Here is a 24,694-nt window from a genome sequence, read left to right as displayed (position 1 = left end):
TACAAATACAACAGTCAGCATGTCACAGCAAGACGCCACCATCATTTCCATCCACTTCCGTCTTTGCTGTACACTGCTCTTTCAGTTATTGGTAGTTTACTGCTGTGCAATGCAATACCTTCGACCTAGTGTTTGCCCTAGAATGGTTTTATAGGTGAGAAGACAGAGGTGGGGGGTTGGTGTTGAAAGTTGTTGACGAGGGTAATGTAGTGGGTAACCAATACACCACTGAATGGTTCGGTACGAGCACACACGTCCCACGCCGCTTCATACTTAAGAGATTGTATACTTATAAGATTGCAGCTATCACTAAACAAGCTTCGATCATATGCTAGTAGCTATCACTAACCAAGCTTCGATCTTATGCTAGTAGCTATCACTAAACAAGCTTCGATCTTATGCTAGTAGCCATCACTAACCAAGCTTCAATCTAATGCTAGTAGCTATCACTAACCAAGCTTCGATCTTATGCTAGTAGCCATCACTAACCAAGCTTCAATCTAATGCTAGTAGCTATCACTAACCAAGCTTCGATCTTATGCTAGTAGCCATCACTAACCAAGCTTCGATCTTATGCTACTAACCGGTTTGGTTTTCTGGCTGTTCTTGTTATGAGCGACCATATTGACAGGACCAGGGTCCATCATTGAGCCTGGGAAGAGATGGGCCAACTCAGCACTGAAGGCTGCCGACACAGCCTCATTGGGTGGTGTGAGTGGAGGGGTCATGAAGAGAGGCGTAGTCTTGGGCGTAGGGGGGATAACGTCAGAGGGGTGAATGAAGAAGCCCGGTGCAGAGGCAAGGTTGGAAGGCACAGAGTTGAGGATGGGCCCCACGCCGGAGGCGGCAGCAGCTGCCGCTGAGGTGGTCTGGTGCAGCTTGGCCTCCAACTTAGCCTTCTGCTTACAAGGCAGAGATAGATAACACATTTAATCATTAGCATCATCAAGTTGCTTGATTCTATACACCAAGCAGTTTGATATACAGCAGCCTACTGTCAGATGGTCCTTGTGACAAGAGTTTACATTTTGGCCACTAAAAACTACTAGTCTGTGTAAAATTCTTAGTTTGTCATATTTTAGTCATCTGAAATGTTTTACCTTTAGTCTAGTTTAGTCGACTAAATATAAGATTTTAGGCGACTAAATCTACAGTTGATTTTGTCGACTAAAAGGTATTTTGGTGGGCCTTGATGGCGTCTTAAATCTTAATGCCTGATTTTACACTTGATTGCATGCTGAAAATAGCCGATCTACTGCGTTGTGAGTGAGCTTGTAGATCGGCTATTTTCAGAGCACAACACCAAATATAAAATGACTCGTCTTTTAGTTCAACTGGATTTCTTCTCCACCAGTCGCTCCCTAACATTTTAGTCTAGTTTGTGTCTAGTTTCTGACGAATTTGTCAATGTGTTTAGTTTTCGTCAGTAGAAAAAAAAGGTAGTCGACGATTTTTCGTCATAGTTTAGTCGACAAAACCAACAGTGGTCCTGGTGGCTCCCTAACCTGCTGCTGCAGTTTGAGCAGCTGCTGTTGTTTCTCCTGCAGCACCTGGAGTTGCTGCTCGGCCGACACCATGGCGTGGGACAGCGACTGGAGGGCCACCTGGGCCGCCGAGCTCAGCGCCGTCGATGCCTCGCCCACTGTGCCCGTCGACAGACCCACGCCCACCGTCGGCGTCACGCCAAACGTGCTCACTGCAGGAACAAATGACAGAGGGGTCGATGATAATTAGCGAACCGTGACAAGTAATACATAATGACACGTCTGGTCATAATGACACATCAGAGTGGGATTCAGGGGACTCCCAAGGTTTCCGGGGGGTCTAAACATTTAAGCCCTGAAAATGTACGATTTTCAGCTATTCAGGAAAAGAAATGTCGCGATGCCACACGTTTCTAAGTAACTCTTTGAGATTCCTTTCCCTTTGAGGTGTAGAAATGTCCAGGATGTTTACCTGTGAACATGCTGGCATCGTCCCGCTCCACCCGCGTACCATCGCTGGTGGAGATGCAGCTGAAATGCAGAGGCTCTACCTCCAGGAGGCCCGTCAGCGCCGTGAAGCTGCCTTCAGCTGCTGCACAGCTGCTCACCTTTCCGTTCCCTGCAGCACACACACATGGATATGAAGTCTTTAAAGTCTCCCTACAGACACACCACTACCCCGTTTTGGCCAAAGCAAAGTGTTTTCAGATTTAAGCAAGAGGCAATTTGCATATTGGACCTTGATAAGTTTGCTTGCACACACATAACCATCTGTATAGTCAAAGTCAAGTCAAGGAAAGGCAAGTCACTGGTCATATTTCAATAAATAATTAATAATTATTGTCATTCCAGAATGTCACACTGGCTTGTGAATCAAAATGCACTGAAATGCATGGAAGGTTTAAAATGACTGAACTATTTGTGGTCTTGTGTGGTGCATACCTGAGAGGATGTCAGAGAGGTCAATCTCGTCAGACTGAACTCCAATGCTGCTGTTGAATGCATTCTTACAGGAAGAGCCGCTGACCTCCAGGTCAAACAGCACTGGGTCAAAGGGAGAACTATACAGGCCGTACCTGTAAAGGAGACATGTTTGAGGAGAAGAGATCAGAAGTTTCAACTCTTAAGAATAAGCACTCAAGAACCTAACCAAGTTAATAAAGATACAATTAAATACTGAGCTGCTGGCCCTAGATATCTGCACTGGATCTTGGAATGAGTGAACACCTGCACATACCTACAGTCTTGCAGCTCTAAGTAACAAAACTAGATTTTTCTATTATTCAAACATCAAGAAAACATTTATTTTAAACAGATTTCCAATTGTCTGCATTGCTCATTTCAAACAAACACGTTGATGCAAAGCTAACAAGCCAGTAAAGGGTGACTACCCTAGCAGCGCAACTAAACTAAGCAAATATTTTTTAGGCAACTTTCTCTAGATCCACACAGTACCTGGTCTGCAACAGTGCCTCTAGTGGAGTGAGGCGGACCTGCAGCTGGCGGGACACTGCAGTGAGCAGGGATGCACAAGTTGTGCTGCAGACGGCCAGGTCCTCCTCCTTAACGTAGTTCAGCAGCACAAAGTACCAAAACACTGACCCTGAGGGAAGACGGGGAGCGGAGGTTAAAGAGAAGACAGGTGGAGAGGAAAACAACACTGTGCAGGTAAGGAAGAATACATTGAGGAGCAGAGACAATGGAGAGCTGTAAATGAGAGATCTGTGCAGCAGGGTTGAATACCAGTACCCATTTCTAATTGCTGCCGATTAGGTTTTGGCTGGAAGACTGGTCACAGAAATAGAACCTTTTGTGACTGCCAAGGACAGAAAAGGTTTCTTGCTCTGCTTTGGGGCGGGGGCTTGTCTGCCCTTTGCGTATGGGGGGGTGGTCGCCCGGGCAGGGGTCTCGATGCGTTGCGTCGGGGCCGCTTCTTGGGGCGGTGGCCCTGCCGCCTGGAGGGGTGGCGGTTGCCGCCTTTGAGTGGAGCATGCATGGGTCTGCTCTTGTTGTACTGATTTGGTGCCTATGAGAACTGTTGTCTGCCTTTTTTTTTTATATATGCATTAATGTACTGTATGGATGTATTCCCTGATTGGGAGTCTATGAAAATTCGAAAGTCACTTGTCATTATGGTTCATTGTCCTTGTCATGTCTTTGTATATTCAATCTTTTTATTTATAATAGTGTTGTGCCTGAGCTGTTTTTCTTTTCTTTTCTTTTGTTTGTTATTATGTTCTTGTTGTGTAATGTCTGTCTTTAAAAAAACAATAAATATACTTTATAAAAAAAATTAAAAAAAATAAAGGTTTCTTTCCCAGCTACTTACCACCTGTTGCTGCTGCAGGTAAGTAAGGCATATTGTCGAGCAGAGCCTTCAGTAGGCCCATACTGAAACCGTGTTGACTCGGGTCCCCTTTTCCATTGCTTTGTTAAAAGAAGGGAAAAAGAAGAAAAGAAAGTATATAAACATATGAATACTAATTCAAGGTCCACACATCAAGTACCGTCATTTAAAATGTCAACAGTTCTTACCTAATACAAAGAGCAAGAAAGCGGGCACATTTGTGGGCTATACTCCGACCGGCCTCAAAGAAGCACACCCGTACAATGTCAGACAGCCTTCTCCGGGTTTTGGCCAGCAAGCCCTCCTTCCCTTCTCTCAGACTGCAAAGAAGTTAAATCAAATTAAAAACACAAATAAGCCTAATACCATTCAATGGTCTGAGATGGGAAACATGCATATTAAGTAGGACTAGGATTAATGACAATTGACAGTTATATTGTTATGCATTCATAAACAACATGTGTCCAATCTAAGCCGTTTCCTTATGTCTGTGGTGCCTAAATACTGCCACCAACTGGACATGATGTGCCTTCTTAGGCCACTGGTTCTCAACGTGGGCCCGGGGACCACTTCGGGCACAAATGGACCCTTACAGGTCTGTATGGGTCCACTTGGTTCCATTTGTACACTCAGAGTTAAATAAATAGTGACGACTGTACAGTGTAGATTGGGTTCCAAGAGATAAAAAAAAAAAAAAAAAAAAAAAAATTGTATAAAATGGGGATCCATGGCCCAATACTTTTCTCAAACTGGTGGTCCTTGAAATGAATGAGGTTGAGAATCACTGTCGATTTCTTCTTCTGTTTTGTTTTTTAAATAATCGTTCATTGATCGAAATCGAGGAAGTTTGAAATAATAAATAAGGATATTGATCTGAAGTCTTATCGCACAGTCCTAACGTGGGCCCACCTGCAGGGTCCATTGGAGTAGACTCCAGCCAGCCAGCACAGAATGTCCAGGATGAGGCTCTGGCCATGCTCCGTGCCTGGGCCCTCCTCAGTCCGCTTACACAGCGCGTTCAAGAGCTTCTCGTGGAAGTCTGGGAACTGCAACATGGCACAGCGCTGGACTCTAGAAGGCATAGGATGACAATGAAGAAACAACCAGATTGGTTTAAGTTAAACTTCTGTCAAATGCAAGACAATAATATATATTAAACTTATATATTAAATATAAGTACGGTAAGCAAATTACAGGATTTAAATGCAGAAGAATTAACAAAACTAAACTTTTTTCAAGTTTAGAATTCATTTGTCTTGGATTTATTAGTGTCTAATGAATACGTGTGGTTTAATGATTAGACCACGCACGTAATAAAAAGCTACAATTTGATCTTTCATTCAAGTTTCCGTCTACTGGACGTGATTCACCTGGGTGCCTGAATATAAACTGCGGTTACATTATCAAAAAGAAAACCTACAAATGTTACATTGAAATTTCTTTGCGGTCAGACCTTTCTTTGGGTATTGATGTCTTCTTGAACCGCCTGATTGTGACCGACACCTCCTGCAGTAGGTCACAGCCACGCAAATTGTCGGGCTTCTTCGAAGGTGTCGGGGGTTCAGCCTTTGACGTCGAGGCCTTCTCCTGCACGGAAACCAAATGAGAGTTTAAGTCACAATGCAGCCATTTGACATGCTGAGTGCTGTTGACAGGAATCAGAAAGTTATGGACCACGGTCCTTCTGGTTATTTGTTTATATTTGTTTAAGGATAATTATTATTTATGGTGATAATTAAAATGGGATAATAATTATTAAGTTGGAAATATTGTGTTATATGGCATGTGTCACAAGTTGTTTTTCTTTCTTCCCCGATTATGAATGACGTTGGCAAAATATGAGACTGTTGGCTGCAGTACTCAAGTGAATGAATACAGACATGGCTGTGAGTGACAGGTCCCTGCTTGGACCTGCCCCTCCCTGACAACACCCCGTTTCCTGTTGGCTGAGCCATCTTCCTGTCGCTCTATAAAAGCTCAGTTGAACTTGGACTTGACCGGGGGACGACAGCATATTTCGCAGCAGAGACTCGATCCCTCTAGTCCTCCGCTCGTTTGCCTGCCTTTTTCGTTTTGTTATTCCCAAGTTATTGGTTTCATTCTGCAGTAAGTCATGCCTTAGCTATATTTTGTTTTGTTTATTTCCCAGCTATTTGTGTTTAAGCCTTCAGCCTTTCAGTTATTTAACCCAATAGCCTAAGTTAATTCTCATATAAATTGTTATTCTTATTAAATCTGTAAACTTGTCTCTGCTAAAGAAAAAAAGGAGCTATAACAATAAACTCAAAGTTCTTTTCAGCCCCGTCTCCTTCTTAATTATGTTACGTTCCTTCACCCTAGACGAAGGTGCATAACAGTTCCCCTTTACTGAGACATGTTTGTATGTGGGTTATTATTAAATTAAAACAGCGCTCAGCAACTCGCTTAAGGGAGATTGCGCCCTCTGGCGTGATCACAGAAGCATTACATCATACACTCACAAACAATGTAATTGGTTGGGTATGACCACATGGGCGCCTGACCCCTCCCTCTCTCACAGGTATCAGGCGCGTCCTACCATGTTGTCGCCATTCTATTGAATCTTCTCACGTGAGAAGGAGCATGCTACAAAGTCTAGAGCTTTCTTAAGTAACGTTTACCGGACAAGAGGGGATCTTGGCACCACAAACAACACTGAGAACAGCTTCTACTTTGCGGTTTACGAAAACTACTACTACTACACTAATTTCGTGGCTTTGAGAAATTGCTCGAATTAGTTCTACTACTATCACTTGGAAACGGGGAACGTTGCCATTTGATAGCCCAGCAACGGCAGCGGCCTGCGAAGAGCCATGTCTGATGCTGTTCCTGCATCCAAATCGGCGTCCCGGCGTCGTCGACGGAAGGCTAAATCCGACGCCGCGGCCCCGGTTCCACAGAAGCACTGTGAGAACTGTCCGAGATGGATGTCTGGGGAGGACGCACACGAGGAATGCGTGAAGTGCCTCGGTTTAGAGCATGCCGTGGACGCCGTCCACAATCCTGGGCAATGCTCTATCTGCACCGACATCCCCAAGCCCCGGTTAGCCCGTAGGCTAGTCAGGGCTGAAGCCTGCTTCACGTCACGCAGTGAGGCCTGGCTTCGCGACCACGTGCGGGACATGGAGGGGCTCGCAAAGGAGCGTGAGAGGCACGCTCGCTCCCCTTCCCGCTACTCTGAAAGTGACTACGCTGACCCTCCTACCGCCGAGGGAACCGGTCGAGCAAGCGCTGAAGCCTCGGCCGCAGTCCCCGACGATGGAGCAGCGGACCTCGACCACTCCCCCCCCCGCCAGCGAGCGAGGCCCTCGGAGGGCCCGCCAAAGCCGAAGAAGAGACAACCCGACGCCGCTCACGACGCAGGGGAGTCCATGGGAGAGGAGGAGGAGGGCGAGGACGACGGCGAGAGTTCAGGCTCCACGTGTAACAGATCCGACTGCTCGGGGTCTGACACGGGATCCTCTGACTCCGACGGTGACGAGGAGGCGGCGGAGGCCGCGTCTCGGGAAGAGAAGCGGCTCAGAGCTACCCTCCTGGCCGGAATGGAGGGGCGCTCCGCAGCTAAAACTAACACCGCACCTCCGACTGACACCGCGGCTAAGCCACGAGCCGAAGCTACGGCCCCCACCGAAGCACAACCCCCGAGTGCGCCACTAGCCATGGACGCCTCCAGTCTCATGGAGGTCTTCAAAAAAGCCACGGTGAGGTGCAAGCTGAAATGGCCTGCTGAGGAAGCCCCACAAGTGGCGGAGGACGGCACATTGTGGGACGAACTCAACGACGAGGAAGAAAAACCTCGCCAGAGACAGCTGCTCCCGCTAGCCAAAGGCTTCGATCGCATACTCGGGCTATCCTGGCAAGCCCCCAGCTCTTTCACTTTCCCCCCCGAACATAAAAGAGACCTGGACTGCGCAGGAATGAAAGACGCCGGTTTGGAGGCCGTGCCGCCGATGGATAAAAGAGTGGCTAGACATCTCCTTCGCGGGAAAATAGCGTCTCAAAAGGAGGACCCTACATTTGTCCTCCCCATCGACAAGGACATGTCCGCTGTCGCTAAGAAGACATACAAGTCCCTGACCAAGACGGCCAAGGCCATGAACGCAATATCCCTACTCCAGGGATCGGCCACCTACATTCTGAAGAAAGTAGGAGACGCTCCGACACCGGACAACATGGCAGAGCTGAGACGCATTCATAAAGAAATCATGCGCCTCACTAAGTACAACGTTGGTCTGACTGGCCAGGCCATGGCTGGCATCGTCATCCTAGAAAGGTTCCGTTGGCTCAACTATTCTCCGCAGCTCACCACAGCAGAGAGGAACGTTATTCTGGATCAGCCGCTGGTCCAGGACAACCTGTTCTCGGGGACCATGGCCAACCTGACGGCCCGCCTGGAGACGGATAAGACCAAGGACGAGGCGCTCGACGCCTACCTCCCTACGGAGCCCAAGAAGCCGCCTTTCAAATCGCCTGCTGGCCGGACTTACGACCGCGACAAGAAGAGGTCATACGATCGTGAGTCCAGACCCGTCTTCAAGGCCCCCGAGGCGGGAAGGGCCCCCTCTACATCAGCGGGTCGCCACAGGCCCAACAAGAAGGACAACAAAGGCTTCAGAAAGCCGTCGGCCTCACCGGGCGCCGGGCAGCAGCGCCGCGGAGGAGGCAATAAGCAGGCTGGCAACAACCAGCAGCGTAAATAACAATCAGCGGCGCCTCCGGGGGACAACGGACGATGTCTCCCATCTACCCCACGTTCTGGGCACGGGACTTTGCGGAGTAGCCACGGGCTTCACGCCGCCGGAGAGAAAAAAGAAAAGGTTGACAGAACAGGACGTTTTAGCGAAAAATGTCGCGTGTCATGCACTTTTCCACAGTGTTGTTGTTGCAAATGTTCCAAAGGTAACTATGCAAAATACTGTATTTCCTCCTGCTCCCGTAAATACAATAAAGATTTGTGTGAAACGAAAAATGTTGTATCATTGCCAGAACATGAAGGGTATGAGTCTACTGCACGGTTGTACGCTAAAGCGTCCCGCGACAGTAGAACAAAACGTAGTCTCGGCGACAAGGCTTTCGAGCCTTGTTGCTGTTCGACGGGGCCACCACGCCAAAATTTATCCCGAGGCTTCAGTAGCAAGGCTTTTGGGCCTTGTTGCTGTTCGACGGGGCCGCCACGGCAAAATTTATCCCGAGGCTTCAGTAGCAAGGCCTTTGGGCCTTGTCGCTGGCCTCAGCCCAGTAGAGGGCAGCAACCTTCCACGGACGTTCTCCGATCGAGGGAAGCTAGGGAAAAACCCCGCCCGGCCGTTGGAGGGCGCCACTCTACCACAAAGTGGTACAGTGACGCTGAGCCCGCTTGCTCGGTGCTTTCCAAAATGGGAAGAATGCAGAGCACACCCCTGGGTCCTAAAGACCATTTTGAAGGGCTACAAACTGCAATTCTCCGCGGAGCCTCCCACGTTCGAGAAAATAATTTTCTCTCAAGCGAATGGGCAGGCAGCCGTCATCCTACGGGAGGAAATACTCTCCTTATTGGACAAAAGGGCTATTCAAGAAGTGACGCCGGACCAGAGCATGAACGGATTCTACTCGAGGTATTTTCTGGTGAAAAAGAAAGGGGGGGGCATGCGTCCTATACTGGACTTACGTGCTCTAAACAAATACCTCAAGAGATTCCGTTTCAAGATGTTGACAAATGCGGCGCTGTTGCGCATGATGCGTCAGGGAGACTATTACACCAGTATAGACCTCAAGGACGCTTATTTCCACATTCCAATCTACCCACCACACAGGAAGTTCCTGCGTTTCGGGTACGAGGGACGGGTTTACGAATACCTAGTCCTGCCTTTTGGAATGTCCCTGAGTCCCAGGGTTTTCGTGAAATGCACGCAAGCAGCAATTGCCCCCCTGAGACAGCGGGGGATCCGCATTGCATGTTACATAGACGACTGGGTCACCATGTCGGACTCACAACAACAGGCGGAACTACACACCGAATGGGTGGTGAGTCACCTTATTTCATTGGGTTTCAACATAAATTACGAGAAGAGCGTATTAATGCCGACGAGGTCTATAGACTTCATAGGCATGACACTGAACTCGGTATCGTTCACAGCTCGCCTGTCAGAGGAGAGAGTGAACTCAGTCATGGCGTGTGCTTCACTGTTCCGAGTGGGACGCAGGGTCCCGTTCCGGACGTGCAAAAGGATGGCTGGTCTCATGGCGGCGGCCTTAACCGTTATACGGCTAGGCAGGTTATACATGAGACCCTTTCAGAGATGGATGCGGTCACTGAGGATACCGGAGCACCATCAACATCGTTCAGTCATAGTACAACGAGAATGTACTTTGGCTCTACTACGGTGGAAAGACAGGTGTTTTCTTTCCGAGGGCGTGACCATGGGTCTAGTAGTCTCGAGGAAGATAATCACCACGGACGCCAGCCTGATGGGCTGGGGGGCCACCCACGAAGGCAGAGCTGCCAGGGGGGTGTGGCACGCCAGTCAGAAGGCGGCGCACATAAACTATTTGGAGCTGATGGCGGTTTTTCTGGCCCTACGACACTTCGAACCGCTGATCAGAGGGTGTCATGTCCTGGTGAGGACAGACAACACAACGACCATGTGCTACATAAACAAGCAGGGCGGACTTCGGTCCGACACGCTGCATGCACTGGCTCATCGGCTGACGCTATGGTGTCACAAACGACTGAGGTCGGTCAGAGCCTCCCATGTCCCGGGGGTTCAGAACCTGGGGGCGGACCTTCTGTCCAGGGGCGGGTACCACTACGCAGAGTGGTCCCTGCACGACGCAGTAGCTGCTCAGATCTGGGACAGGTTCGGTCTGCCACGGGTGGACCTTTTTGCCTCGGAGGGGAACGCGAAGTGTCCGCTGTTCTTCTCCATAGCAGGCACGCCGCCTCTGGGCCTGGATGCTCTGTCACACGATTGGCCCAGGGGACGGCTGTATGCTTTCCCCCCTCTGTCACTGATCCCTCCCCTCCTGGAGAGGGTGAGGACCGAGGGTCTGTCGGTGATTCTGGTGGCGCCAGCATGGGGCTCGTGGAGGTCAGAGATTACTCCTCTACTATACGACCACCCGTGGCAGCTTCCGCTACGCAGGGATCTCCTGACGCAGGCGGGAGGAGAGATATTTCATCCCCGACCAGAGGACCTAGACCTGTGGGTCTGGCCCGTGAGCGGATGAATCTCGATGCCGAGGGCCTTCCTCAGAGTGTTATCGACACTATTCAGAGCGCTAGAGCCCAGTCAACTAGGACAGCCTATGATGGGAAGTGGCGCGCATTTGAGGAGTGGTGTTTACGGGAACGGGCGGTCCCTTTTCAGGCGTCGGTAAGAGTCATTTTGACTTTTCTCCAGAGCTTGATGGACAAGGGATTGGCTTTCAGCACTATAAAAGTGTACTTGGCGGCCATTTCGGCCTGCCACGTCGGTTTTGACAATGACACCGCCTGGAAACACCCTTTAGTGCGTAGGTTCATGACTGGGGCTTCCCGCCTCCTTCAAGTACCTAAGTCAGTGGTCCCTACGTGGGATTTGGCTCTGGTGTTGGACTCCCTGTCCAGGCCACCTTTTGAACCGTTGGAGACAGTGGGACTGCAGTTCCTGTCTTTAAAGACGGCACTGCTGTTGGCGCTGGTGACTGCTAAGAGGGTCAGTGACATCCACGCTTTCTCGGTGAGCGAGGAGTGTGCTCGGTTCTCTGATAATAGGACGAGGGTGGTCCTCCGGACGAACCCTGCATTCGTGCCCAAGAACCAACTGGCCGATCGCGTGCCAGTGGACTTGGTGGAATTCTGTCCGCCTCCTTTTGCCTCTATGGAGGATGAGAGGAGACATACTCTGTGCCCGGTAAGGGCTCTGAGAGTCTATATGGATAGGACAGCGACTGACAGGAAGACGACACAACTGTTTGTCTCCTGGGGCCCCAGATCTTTGGGGAAGGCTGTATCCAAAGTGAGGATTTCACAATGGATAGTGGAAGCTATAGAGCGGTCGTACTCGAGTAAAGGGCTGCAGCCTCCACTGAGGGTGAGGGCGCATTCTACTCGTGGCATGGCGACATCCTGGGCCCTTTGTAAGGGGGTTTCCATTCAGGATGTGTGTACCGCAGCAAGTTGGGGGTCCTCTTCAACTTTTGCGACCTTTTACAGACTGGATGTGACAGCGGCGCCAGTGGCGCGTGCGGTCTTGAGTGTAGCTTCTTAGTAGGAACAAGAGTCCCTTGTTTCCTCAGGCTCTAGGTTCAGTTTTTCCTCTCTCCCTCTCGCCGTAGGCAAGGGGATGTGCTGATAATCTCGTTCTATGGAACTGTAATGGACTGTCAGAACCTGGAGGGATGTGTTGACACTCCGATGACCTTTGACGTGTTGATGACCGTCAGGAGGTTTTTTGATGTGAGAGGTAGATCTTCTACTCTCATATACCTTGCAAACAGTGGGTCTGGACCCTTACGACTCTGGGTCTGGACTTTGTGATAACAAGAAGGGAGTGCATTATGTCTCCCTTAAGCGAGTTGCTGAGCGCTGTTTTAATTTAATAATAACTGGTGGTTACGAACGTAACCCAGGTTATTTAAATAAAACTAGCGAAGCAACTCGCAAAAACGCCCTTCTTGTGAGCATGCCTCATGAGAAGTTTCAATGTTATCTTGGAATGGCGACAACATGGTAGGACGCGCCTGATACCTGTGAGAGAGGGAGGGGTCAGGCGCCCATGTGGTCATACCCAACCAATTACATTGTTTGTGAGTGTATGATGTAATGCTTCTGTGATCACGCCAGAGGGCGCAATCTCCCTTAAGCGAGTTGCTTCGCTAGTTTTATTTAAATAACCTGGGTTACGTTCGTAACCACCAGTTCAGTCTAGAGATGTGATAGTAGCACTTCTCTACCAGTAGATGGCAGCAAAGGAGGATCCATAATCTTCACAGCTGACATGATAAAGGACACCATAAGATCTGAATTCATGATTACAAAGCCAGCGTTGTCCATCAGGTAGAGGACATACCGCAATGATAAAAAAATGTTACATGGACAAATGGGTAGGGGATGTGCACTCGTTCTGTATAATCCTGTTATGACTGAATTTGATAAACATTAAAAAGCAATCCACACAGTGAGCCTCGGCCAGTCAGCCGGTTGGTGCGTTGACCACCTCTCCTTGGGAGGACAACCCAGATTCAACTCCAACTCCCAGTGGCCCTTTCTGAAACCAGTCCCTTGACTTGAAGTGCTCTCGGGAGGTTCCCTCATCAGGAAGTGCCCCTCAGGCTGAATCAAGTTCCCTTGATTAGGGTGCTATAAAAAACTGTTTGGAAATGCACTCGCCCTCCTTGTGAAGAAACAGGAAACAGACACCATTCGTTGCCATGTTTACCATCATGCAATTGTGTTACCTGTTATTTTGTTTGTACAGTTATATTGCATTGCATCGTGTATGTTTGTGTGACATGTGGATTTCATTAATATGGAAAAAGGAAATACAGCATGGATGTCAAAAATGACATGTCATATACATCCATGGTGTTTATAAATCATTGTGTTAAAAGTTGTTTTGTTTGTGTGGTTTCATTTATAGTTTTTCACGGTGGGTGTGCCGATCTAGGCAATCGAGTCTAGATCGGCACAGACTCGCTCTTGAGGGCTTTATAAGCCACTTCCACTCAAGGCTGCTTGGTTTCGGACTACACTTAATATGGCGCGTGAACGCGCATATCGAGGGCAAGTGTGTAGGGCGAGTGGAGTTTCAGAAAGGGGGCCAGTGTCATTTTAGTCTTGTGCCTCCCCTTTCTCTCTGCACTTGGTGGCCTGTCTCTCTACACCCTTCCATCTGAATAAGAGAACATTCCACAAAAAGAAGAAGAAAATCCACACTAATCCCATTGAGTTCAGATTTGAGATTGAAAAAGAGAGTTTGCTCTCAACAGGCTTCCCTGAAAAAAGAAAGAGACCCAACAGAAAAATACCACTTAGTATGTTTTGTCTCACCAAAGTCACTCCTATAACTAGGTAAAGTAGTGAGAAACTGGGGGGTGCCCGGTGGCCTAGTGGTCCAGGCGCATACCACATATAGGCGCATGCCTGACAGCGCGTTGTGGGTTCGAGTCCCGATCCCGACGACCTTTGCTGCATGTTATTCCCAGTAACTCCAGAAAGAAAACCCAAAAATATCTTTAAAAAAGTAGTGAGAAACTTAGCTCTACCTTGGAGGCCTGCGCCCTCTGCAGCAGGGTGGAGAGAGAGTGGGACTTGCTCTGGGACTTGGTGCTGGGCATTCGCACCACAGGCCGTGGGCTCTCCTCCATGCCCTTGTCGCTCACCGCCTTGATGTGTACCAGGAAGGACCGATACTTTCCCCCCGCCATTCCTGCATGGGAGGGGAGGGGAGGGGGAGAAGAGGGGCAGACCGGCAGAGAACACTGAAAACACACCTAACAGTACAGGTACATACATAAGACGGGACGGGACAGAGGGGTTAGAGCAGGCCAAGCACAACATTTCTGAATAACCCCAAAGTAAATGTAAAGTCTGTCCTTGCGTTTAAAGTTAAAATAACGCTCAGGATTATTATTATGCTCAGCATTATGCTTGATTTATACTTTGTTGCGCATCATGTCGCATAAGGGAAATACAAGCTCAAGCTTGTAGATCGGCTATTTTTGATAAGCGACAGACATGGCAAGTACAAATCCGGCCTTGTATTTTCAGGTCCATCCGTTCCTCATTTGTGGAATGTATAGATAGATGTCCAGATGACGTTGGAGAGAAACAAAACTGCTATTGGTTGGGGGAGGCATACTATCGCAATGTAGTATTATTGTGTATGGTAATTATTCCCCCCCAAAAGGTTTAAATATAAAATATTTTTTGTATTCAAGCGACACACTCAAGCTATTTTTCTCTCTGGCTCAATGTCCTCCCTATGACCTGAGCACTGAACTGTCACCTTTAGCCTCTGACCACGTGCTGTTTAATGAGGGGCGCTCTTATCATCGTACATCATCATACATCATCTCATTCCGGCCAATCACAATTTGCGTCCTCACCTTTGTGTTAAGCAATGTTTGTGTTTACACAAACACTCAAAATTGTCCATTCATTGTCATTGGCATTTCATGTTTGTGTTAGGACAAAAATTGGGTTACATACACTAAAAGCTGGACATAGGAGGGGCTATCGCCCCTCAAACCTGCGTGTTCTGTGTGAGAATTTAAAAATGCTCAAAATGTAAGGATACAAGGATATCCTATGGAAGGATATCTTATACAACGTCAAGTGCAATACGATGATCAGGTGAGGAAAAACAAAATGTTTTCCTTTTTGTCAATTGAGCAGAAGTAACACACAATCTCAATCACATTCAACGTGTATTCATTGCTGCTGCTGCTGCTGCTGCTCCTCGTACAGTGAGGACACTTCGCCGCTCTCGCCTATGCTTGCATTCCTCAACTGATAGCCATGCTTTATTTATTTTTTTATCTGAAGACAAAAGTGTAAAACAAACATGTATGGACCCCATGCTTCTAGAAAGCCTGGTGTTTCAATCACTGCACAGGTTGAGGTCCACAACATTTCTACTGTTATTTCAAATAAGAGTGTCCAACACAAGGAGTGGTCTGGAGAGAGAATGCTGTTTGGTTTCATTCACTCTGTTCGCGAGGCTAAGAAAGGAGGTGGACTGGCAATTATTTTTTCAGACACGTTAAAATTCAAGGCTCTGACCCTTGGCAGCTTTACATCCTTTGAATACCAGGCCACTATACTACATGGTCAAGCCTCTATGCCAATGATTAGCATTTATCGCCCGCCAAAATGCAGTAAAGCAATATTTCTAACAGAAATATCAGAACTTTTATCTATCTGCTCCACTAACTATGACAGAACTCTTATCTCAGGTGATCTTAATCTTCACCTGGATGATGCTACAGATGCTATGGCTATGGGTTTCTTAGAGTTATTGCACTCCTTTGAATTTATCCAACATGTTGTTGGGCCTACACATAAACATGGGCACACTCTGGACCTGGTGATTTCTAGAGGGCTGAACATCACTGTGGAAAGGACTATTGAAAGGCCTGAGCTATCAGACCACTATCTGCTGTGTTTTAATATGACTGTCTCTGATCTAGAGAAAAACATCACTGAATATACCATAAAAAAGCGTTTTTTTAGCTCTTCTGCAGCCGACGAGTTCTCTCGTGACCTGGGCCCCCCCCTGCCCGATACTCCCCCAGTGAATGTTATGGTTCAAATTTTTAATCTTAAACTAGAGTCAGCTCTTGATATAGTGGCTCCTTTGAAAACAAAAAAGAAACATAACACCAGAGTAACACCCTGGATAAATGAGCATTCACGCTCACTGAAGCAAGAATGTCGTAGAGCTGAGCGAGCTTGGAGAAAAAACAAACTCACTATCCACATAGAGATTCTTAAAAAGTCAACAGTTGCCTATAACAAAGCCTTGCGTCTAGCAAGGCAGGCATATTTATCTGGCATTATTAATGAGAACAAGAAAAATGCCAGAGTCCTATTCTCTACCATTGAACGACTTTTAAACCCCCCCCAGTCCTACAAGCAGTCATTCCCGGCCTCTAAAGCTAAGTGTAATGAGTTTGCATGCTTTTTTGACAACAACATTTTTAACATTAGAGCTGATATTATGAATGGTGCTGCTGCTAGCGCAAACCTTCAAACAGCAGCTAATGGTCCCAGGGTAGATCTCTCCAGGGGGAGCCAATTATCGTTCTGCGCAATTGATGAAGACGAACTCCGCAAAACCATATCACAATCACAAATGACATCATCCTCCTGTTCATTGGATACAATTCCCACCACCTTTCTAAAAGAGGTCTTAGACAGTGTGATTGGAGATATCCTAAAAATTGTAAACAGCTCGCTACAATCAGGCGTCTTCCCAGACTCACTGAAGACTGCTGTAGTTAAGCCCCTTCTCAAGAAACACAATCTTGATCCCTCTGTTTTGGGTAACTATCGACCCATTTCAAATCTACCCTTTCTGGGCAAGGTTTTAGAAAAATGCATCTTTCATCAATTGGATGTGTTTCTACAGAACAATAATGTGCACAACAAATTCCAATCTGGCTTTAGGAAAGGTCACAGTACAGAAACAGCACTTGTAAAAGTAATGAATGATCTTAGGGTGTCTGCTGACAAGAAACATGTATCTGTTCTCTTACTTCTAGATCTAACGGCTGCATTTGACACGATTGATCATTCAATTTTAATACAGCGTCTGGAGCACTGGATAGGCCTGTCTGGTACGGCCCTGTCCTGGTTTTCCTCCTACCTATCAAATAGAAGTTACTTTGTCAATCTAGCCGAGTTTGTCTCAGACAAACACGACATCAGTTCTGGTATTCCACAGGGCTCGATTCTTGGCCCTCTGCTTTTCTCTTTGTACATACTGCCATTGGGCGAACTCATTGCCAATCACGGAGTCAATTTTCATTTCTATGCTGATGATACCCAACTATATCTTTCTGTGGCTCCAGATGATCCCTGTGCTTTAGACCCGCTGGTTACCTGTCTGTCTAGCATCAAATGTTGGATGAGTGAGAACTTTCTCAAGCTAAATGAGGATAAGACAGAAGTTCTCATAATAGGTTCTAGTGAACAGAAATAATCAATATTAAGCAGACTTGGCAACCTGACTGTAGAAAGTAACAGTACAGTAAAGAACCTGGGGGTTATTATTGATTCTGAATTGAATTTTAATTCACACATTAATCATGTTACCAAGATTGCCTTTTTTCACCTTAGAAATATTGCACGAATCAGAGCCTATGTGTCCTGCTTGGACGATGCAAAAACGCTAATCCACGCCTTTGTTTTTTCTCGGCTTGATTACTGCAATGCACTTTTTTCAGGACTGCCTAAGAAAACAACTGACAGATTACAACTTGTCCAAAATGCAGCAGCCAGAGTTTTAACTAGAACTAAGATGAGAGAACATATGACTCCAGTTTTGGCATCACTGCACTGGCTTCCGGTTGTTTTTAGGATTGATTTTAAAATTATTTTACTTGTCTACATGACTGCCTGCCTAAATATGTCCCAAACCGCCCCCTAAGGTCTTCCACTGCTGGCCTGCTCGCTTTGCCTAAAAAAATGGCAACAAAAAAATACGGGGAAGCAGCTTTTTGCTTCTACAGGCCGTCGGCATGGAACAAGCTCCCACTGTACCTTCGTCAGGCAGCCTCTGTAGACATTTTTAAAGCTCAGCTCAAGACCCACCCATAATTGCTTTTAATTTATCTTTTATTTTATTTTTTATTATTATTTTTGTTATTCATGTCCTCACTGTATTGCATTACTGCTTGTTTTTTGTCGTTTCCTTGCTTTTCTTTTATTCTCCATTGTTCTGTAAAGCACTTTGAGCTGCATTTCATGTCATGAAAGGTGCTATACAAATAAAGTTTTATTATTATTATTATTATTGCCGTTACCTTTGACAAGCTTGGGGCTGGTGAGGCTGAGCATGCCTGCATGTCCAGAGAGATCAAGGCCACTGGCGAGCCATACTGGACCACACAGGATGTCCTCCTTATGGTCCTCCAAGAAAGCGCACAGCCTGGAGCCTGGAGGAGGCAGATGGAGAGGTGCCGTCAAGGCTGAGCAGTACACCGTATCAACAAGCTTTCACAGTTGGTTCAGTACTTTACCTGCCGTATCCTCGATGTCCATGAACTGGATGTCTTCGGTGAAGTCGTGGAGGTGCGGTTGGCCGTTCTTCTCCCCGTTGGCGTGGAGGACATGGGACAGGGGGAACGATATCTGTCTGTCCACTGGTGTTTCTGCAGCAAAAGAGGATTCAAGATACAAACAGTTCCTTGTGAGGCAGCGCAAATCTCAGAGCAAGCGTTTAAATCAATGCGGAGCAAGGTAGGTAGAACATGTTTCCACACGAAAACAACAATAATCAAGCACTTCATTGGATGACTTCTATAGTTTTAGTTTTCTTAGCTTTAGTCTAATATACAGAGACAAGGTGTTAGGGCACATCTCTGGACCCCCATGAGGAACTAGATGCTGTGTTCACTTCTTACCATTGACTTTGCCCAGCCCGGGGGCTTTGTTCTTCAGCAAGGTGACCTGGATCTGGGGAATGTTGGTGATGTTGGCGTTCATGACAAACTTGAAGTCCACATGGCCCACCATGCAGGCCTTGGGCAGAACCAGTTCAAACACGTGCTCATCCCAGCTCGAGCTACACAGAGAACTCAAGTTAGTCAACAAGCTCATAATAATGTATACTATACATTAGTAACTTTGGCATAATGTGTAATCTTATAAAAAAGATTCAACAACACACACACACACACACAGTCATTATGAACATAGTGTATTTCAGTCTGGATGGAATTGCCGATGCTACTGCTAACCTTGGGGGATTGGATTGCTAACCAACTGGATTGTTGGCCCGAAAAAGTCTGAGAAGTACTCGCTTAGAAGTAGGCGTTTGAAAAATGTCTTAATGGGTGTAAAAAGTCATGACAACTGCTGACCTGTCACTCTGGAGCTTCCAGGTGCGGGTGTGCTGGGCTGCGTCTCCATGGTGCTGCTGGTGGAGGTGCTGCGGGTGGCGTCTCTGCTGCTGCTCCTGCTGCACCTCCACCCAGCAGGGGGGCACCGTGGCCGAGAAGCGAGGCGTCAGCGTCTCGAAGCGCGTCAGCTCCACCAGCGACGTCAGGCTGTCTGCGCTCAGTGCTTGGTCCACCAGGAGGTCCACTCCTACGGGGAGGGAGTCATGCGTACGAGTGAGGAGAAGGAATGTACACCTCCGTATTGGACATTATACAGTGCCATTTTTGTTTAAGCACTTGAATCCCCAGCAGCCCTATTCTTGCAGGAACAGTCGCAAAAAATATCCGATCTACAAGCTCACAACATGTTGAGAGCTTGTAGATTTGCAAATCGATATGTGTAGAGTGAAATAAGAGCGTAAGTATAAAGGGGTTTAATTGGTACTGAATTTGGAGCTCAACAAAAGCCAATTCATCCTGTGTATGACGGAGGACAAAATAACGCCCCATCTCTAGACCCTCGTTATCTCATGCACACCAAGCAAATCAGTCGTATTCTGTTCATGTCCTGTTCAACTGTTGAATTAGATTAATTAATCTGTTCCTTTTTCCAACCAAATAGTTGCACATAAAGCAGGGGGTCCGCAGCTAAATTAGTTCATAAATAGGGCCGCAATAATTTTAACTACTTTAACCTAGGTTATACTTTGGCTATTTTAAAATAGCAGATATACAAGCTTGTATGTAGATCTGCAGATCTATAGATCTAAATGCTCACCACTTTGCTTCTGGAGGTCCCTGGCACAGAATATTTTTGAGAAGGGCGTCCACAGACAAATACATATGGTTTTGGGGGTGCTAGGCTTGACATGAGAAAGTGTGAGAACACTGGGTTTGTGTGTGTCCTACCTGTGATCCCAGGGCTGGAAGGATTGGAGGAGGGCTTGGCTCCCTCCAGGAGCTGTTCAACCCCCTTAGACAGGGGGCCGTCGACGAACATGTCGCCGTCATCTAGATCATCACACACGCCTCCAATTTGAAGGAAATGAAGTTCTCCGCCTTCAGTAGACAGAGGAAACACGAAATGAATGGGAGCTCAAATTTGTCCTGCTCCTAAAAAAACTCATATGATCAAAAAGAAAATAACCTACAAGCTCCAAACGCGGCACGAATTGATGCTTTTGTGTGATGCTGTAGTATGAAGTAGGGCAATCATTTATGCAGAACACAAACATGGAGATAAGGTTTCTGTCCCACAGCAACAATATATTAGGGGCAAACAGCCACAGGTAATTAAGACTTGAAAAAACAAATTAGTTCTGCAACTCTTCTCTAAAGTGAGCAGTCCATTAGCTGAGTCTGCAAACAACATGACATCAATGATGACATCAATTAAATTCCTCTGCTGCCATAAATCTTCAAGGATTTCAGGGGAAATGGAATTCCCCTGTGTGTGTGTGTGTGTGTGTGTGTGTGTGTGTGTGTGTGTGTGTGTGTGTGCGCACAGACACAGACTTCCTATGGATGCAATTCCATTAAATTACAGCCATGTGCTGCTTTTCCACTCCCACTTATATTTCACTCAGCAGCAGAAGGTGGTATGTCACTCGCTACAACATGCCAAACCATACTCTTAACAAAATTCTATTTCTAACCTTATCTCCCCCTAATCCTAAAAATAACTCTTTACCTAATGAGGTCTGGAAATAAGTGACCGGTTTTCTTCTGCACCATTTACTATTCATGTGGTGACATTTAGAATCGATAAGGCAGTTAAAGGGCAGACAAATATGAACACATTTGAGTATTTGTGAGACACACAGTAGGGATGTGCCAACAAAGTCTGTTGTACTTGTAAGGCCAGACCGCACCAATGCAACTCCTTGCAACCATTAGCCCAAATGGCAGTAGTAAGGAGTTGGGATGCATCGGTGCGGTCTGGGCTTTATACATGAAAAATGGTAACGTTAATCTGATGGGAGATTCATATGGAACCTCCAATGTAGATACTGGATTTCAGACTTTAGCCATCCTGTGACATAAGTCGTTTATGACACATCTATGACATAATATGACAAAAGATTTGCAGCCTGATCAAAGGCCCTAAGACTTCCATCCATTATAAAATGTAAGTTTCATGAATCATCATACATCATCATACATCATCTCATTCCGGCCAATCACAATTTGCATCTTCACCTTAGTCATCAATGTTTGTGTTATGCAATGTTTGCATGGTCCATTCATTGTCAATGGGAATTTAATGTTTTGGTGTTCGTGAACACCAAAATCTGGACATAGCTATCGCCCCTCAAAAATCACACTCGTGTGAAGTGAGCGGTGCCTTTCATCACAATGACAATGTCTGATGATGTCAACAACATGACGTCACGGACATTTCGTGCTCAAACGGACAGACAGACATACACAGGTCAGTGAGGTCGGTTTCCAGCCTCTGGGAGATGCTGACAAGGAGGAGAACAGCTACACACTCAACAGACTCTGTGGACTGGGCCTTGTACAACCACCTAATGGACTTCTTAGCTCACCGTGGGGTTGACAACATGTTTGCTGATGAACCGGTTGAGCTTAGCACTGCTATCGAACTTCAGGATCACTCCTGGATGATGCCAGGAGTGATAATGCCTGGGCAATGCGCAGCAGCAAGATGGTCAAGTCTTGACTCTTGCGACTCAGTAAACGTTAGCCAGTTACAAGTAGCCTAGTGACAGCCTACAGATGGTGCTGATTATTACCATTGCAATGTAATATATATTCCATAATCACAGCATGCCTACTCAACGTTGACTGTCGGAACGAGAAGGGGGTTATTCACGAGATAACTTAAAGGCAGTAAACTGGCTCACCAGGCTTTCCAGAGAGTCCATGCTGTTCGAGTCACACACTTTCACTGATAGTAATGCAACAGCATTGCAAAAGCTGTTGCAGGCTACAGAAAAAAGCAGCCTATAAAACAGAGGGACAGGCCGTCGTCTCCTTGCTCTTCTATTGAGACATTTAAACAACTAAAACATTTTGTGTTACGATTTGGTTCAGTTACTTCTAGCAAGCGATGTTGTCAATTTTGTCATACAAATTAGGCGTAGTTGTTGCCATGCTTTGAACTTGATTCTGGGCAATAGAACACCAAAGACAGGAGGAGAAAAAAGCAATAAACAACCAGACAACAAGTTACCACCCATCCAGGCAGTCACAAATATCATTACTGATTTCATATTTACACACTTCACATAGCCATTCCATCAACATGAGTCAGAATGGTGCTCACCTTTAGTGCAGGCACAAAGGCGGTCGGTCCCAGAACAATAAGTGACCGAGACGAAGGGGTCCGTCTCCTCTGCTGACCCCTCCTTCTTGGGTGCCTCCACCTTGGCCAGGACTTCCAAAGTTGACAAGTCCAGGATCATAATATTCCCCGCTTGTGTGGTCACAACTAAGTGTCCAAGGCCAGTCACCTCCATCCGCTTGTTCTCTTTGGCAGAGGTGGATGTGCCAGCGGCGCTGGTTGTGGCTGCTCCACATGCAGTCCCGCCCAATGGGCCAATGCCAGTTCCAAAGGCAGCATTGCAGTTTTTGGCTCCGGGTGGGAGAGCCTCCTCTGTGGGCTCCTCGCTGTCATCCTCCCTGCCGTCCAGCACGTCTGGAGGCAGTAGTATGAGAGAGGTGACAGCGTCACGCGGGTCCTGGATGTGCTGCACCTTGATGGGCTCGTCGTCCAACGTGACGATGCGCGTTGAGTAGTTGAGCTTGTAGAGAGCCAGATACCCACCTCCGCTTCCACCACCCAGGGACCTCTGCTGCTGTTGGTCAGCTGGGGGGAGGATAAGAGGTGTCTGGGGAGGCGTGCCCCCCGGGTGGTGGTGGTGGGCCTCTACCCCATTGGCCATAGGGTGGATGGAGTCACCTTTGCGCCGGCTGCAGAGGGCCGAGTGCAGGCGGTTGAGGTTGTTGAGAGCCTCTACTTGATTGATGGCGCTGAGAGACTCAACGCCACACGGCTGTAGGCCCACCAGAAGGTGCACACCATCCCAACAGGGAGTGATGGAGTCCACATACAGATTCTCCTCTTCGAGCTGTTTGGGCAGCCTCAGGCATTGTACCAGGGCTCCCGGCCGCGGTGGAGCAGAGGCGGTGGCTGCAGCCAGGGTGCTCCACTTGTCCACGTGACCATCCAGTCCCACAAGGTTAGCAGTAGCATCAGCAAACTGTTGGATGTAAGTGATAGGGGGGTCCTGGAGGAGAAGCTGCTCGTGCGTGTCAAACTCCATCTCAATGATTTGTGGGACAGTGAAGCCCTCCTCGTGGAGACCCTTGCTCATCAGATTGTTCATCTGAGTGAACACCTTTCCGGACGACTTGTCGTCCAGCTCCTTGATGCTGTAGAGCAGCAGCACGGGCATAGTCCTGCGCACGACCGGTAGGGTGGAAGGACTCAGAGGTAGGGATCCAGCTAGGCTGGGGGAGCCCAGGTCTGGGACAGACGTTGGGGGGTTGCAGGTCTCTATTTCCATGGGGCCTTGGTCCTGTAGGGACCCAGTGTGGATAGGCTCAGGGCTCTGAGTCCTAAGGGGGCCGTCCATTGTCCTGCGGCCAGAAGCGGGGGCAGGGGGTGGGGGTACCGCCAGCGGGGAGCTGGCTGCTGAGCGGTAGCTGAGCAGCCCTCCAGCCAGCAGGCAGGGGAAGGGAATGTTGTGATGATGATGCTCAGAGATCTTGTCCCTGGTCTTATCGTGACCGTGGCCCTTGGCCAACAACGGGTTGGCCCCCAGCTCCTCCAGGTCCTTGACCGTGTCCTCCAGCACGCTGGCCACCACCTCCCACTGGAGCTTCTCTGGCTGCTGCAGCACACTCAGTGCGGTCACTCCCAGGCTCACCTCCATGCTCTCCCGTTGTGAAGGCTGGCCTGAAGGCACAAGGAAAGAGGGTTGGACACATTTTCAGCCAAGATTGAAGAGACAGTTATTGGTGAACACCAACTAAAAGCAGGTTCCTTATACAACAAAGTGATTTATTGGAGATCAAACGTCCAAAACTCATTGTAAGATCTTAGACAACATGTGCAAAAGTGTCAATACCTGTGATTGACTCTGATCTGGAATGGTCTTCACTGTCCGAGTCCTCCAACTGGTCATCACTGGGAACAGAAGACATGGGAAGACAACATGCTGTGATAAACAACCAATGTCACCTAGGTCTGATGATATAGCAGCTGACCAATCAGTGCAACTTACAACATAAAAAATGGACAAGACCTGTTTGC

At 47.6% G+C, this 24,694-nt stretch overlaps 1 protein-coding gene across 12 annotated transcripts in view; it reads right to left on the bottom strand.

Moving 5' to 3' along the window:
• Positions 1-24,694, bottom strand: part of birc6 (baculoviral IAP repeat containing 6) — a 155,574-nt gene that overhangs the window by 113,465 nt on the left and 17,415 nt on the right. For 7 of the 12 annotated variants that reach the window (XM_083775501.1, XM_083775510.1, XM_083775512.1 and 4 more), the window contains exons 9-25: positions 24,510-24,568; positions 22,703-24,337; positions 20,323-20,472; positions 19,396-19,621; positions 18,937-19,097; positions 18,553-18,684; positions 18,337-18,468; positions 14,074-14,237; positions 5,285-5,418; positions 4,741-4,902; positions 4,020-4,151; positions 3,814-3,911; positions 2,940-3,087; positions 2,427-2,560; positions 1,957-2,103; positions 1,506-1,696; positions 585-902 (exon numbers count right to left, since the gene is read on the bottom strand). In XM_083775501.1, coding sequence (XP_083631627.1) covers positions 585-902; positions 1,506-1,696; positions 1,957-2,103; positions 2,427-2,560; positions 2,940-3,087; positions 3,814-3,911; positions 4,020-4,151; positions 4,741-4,902; positions 5,285-5,418; positions 14,074-14,237; positions 18,337-18,468; positions 18,553-18,684; positions 18,937-19,097; positions 19,396-19,621; positions 20,323-20,472; positions 22,703-24,337; positions 24,510-24,568 — 4,123 coding nt within the window. The remainder of the gene's footprint in view (positions 1-584; positions 903-1,505; positions 1,697-1,956; positions 2,104-2,426; positions 2,561-2,939; positions 3,088-3,813; positions 3,912-4,019; positions 4,152-4,740; positions 4,903-5,284; positions 5,419-14,073; positions 14,238-18,336; positions 18,469-18,552; positions 18,685-18,936; positions 19,098-19,395; positions 19,622-20,322; positions 20,473-22,702; positions 24,338-24,509; positions 24,569-24,694) is intronic. The other 5 variants (XM_083775505.1, XM_083775511.1, XM_083775508.1 and 2 more) reach the window with 2 other exon arrangements.

This window comes from Protomyctophum parallelum, assembly GCF_964188405.1.
Source record: "Protomyctophum parallelum genome assembly, chromosome: 10".
Lineage (NCBI taxonomy): Eukaryota > Metazoa > Chordata > Actinopteri > Myctophiformes > Myctophidae > Protomyctophum > Protomyctophum parallelum.
This window is presented reverse-complemented; position numbering and strand designations above follow the sequence as displayed.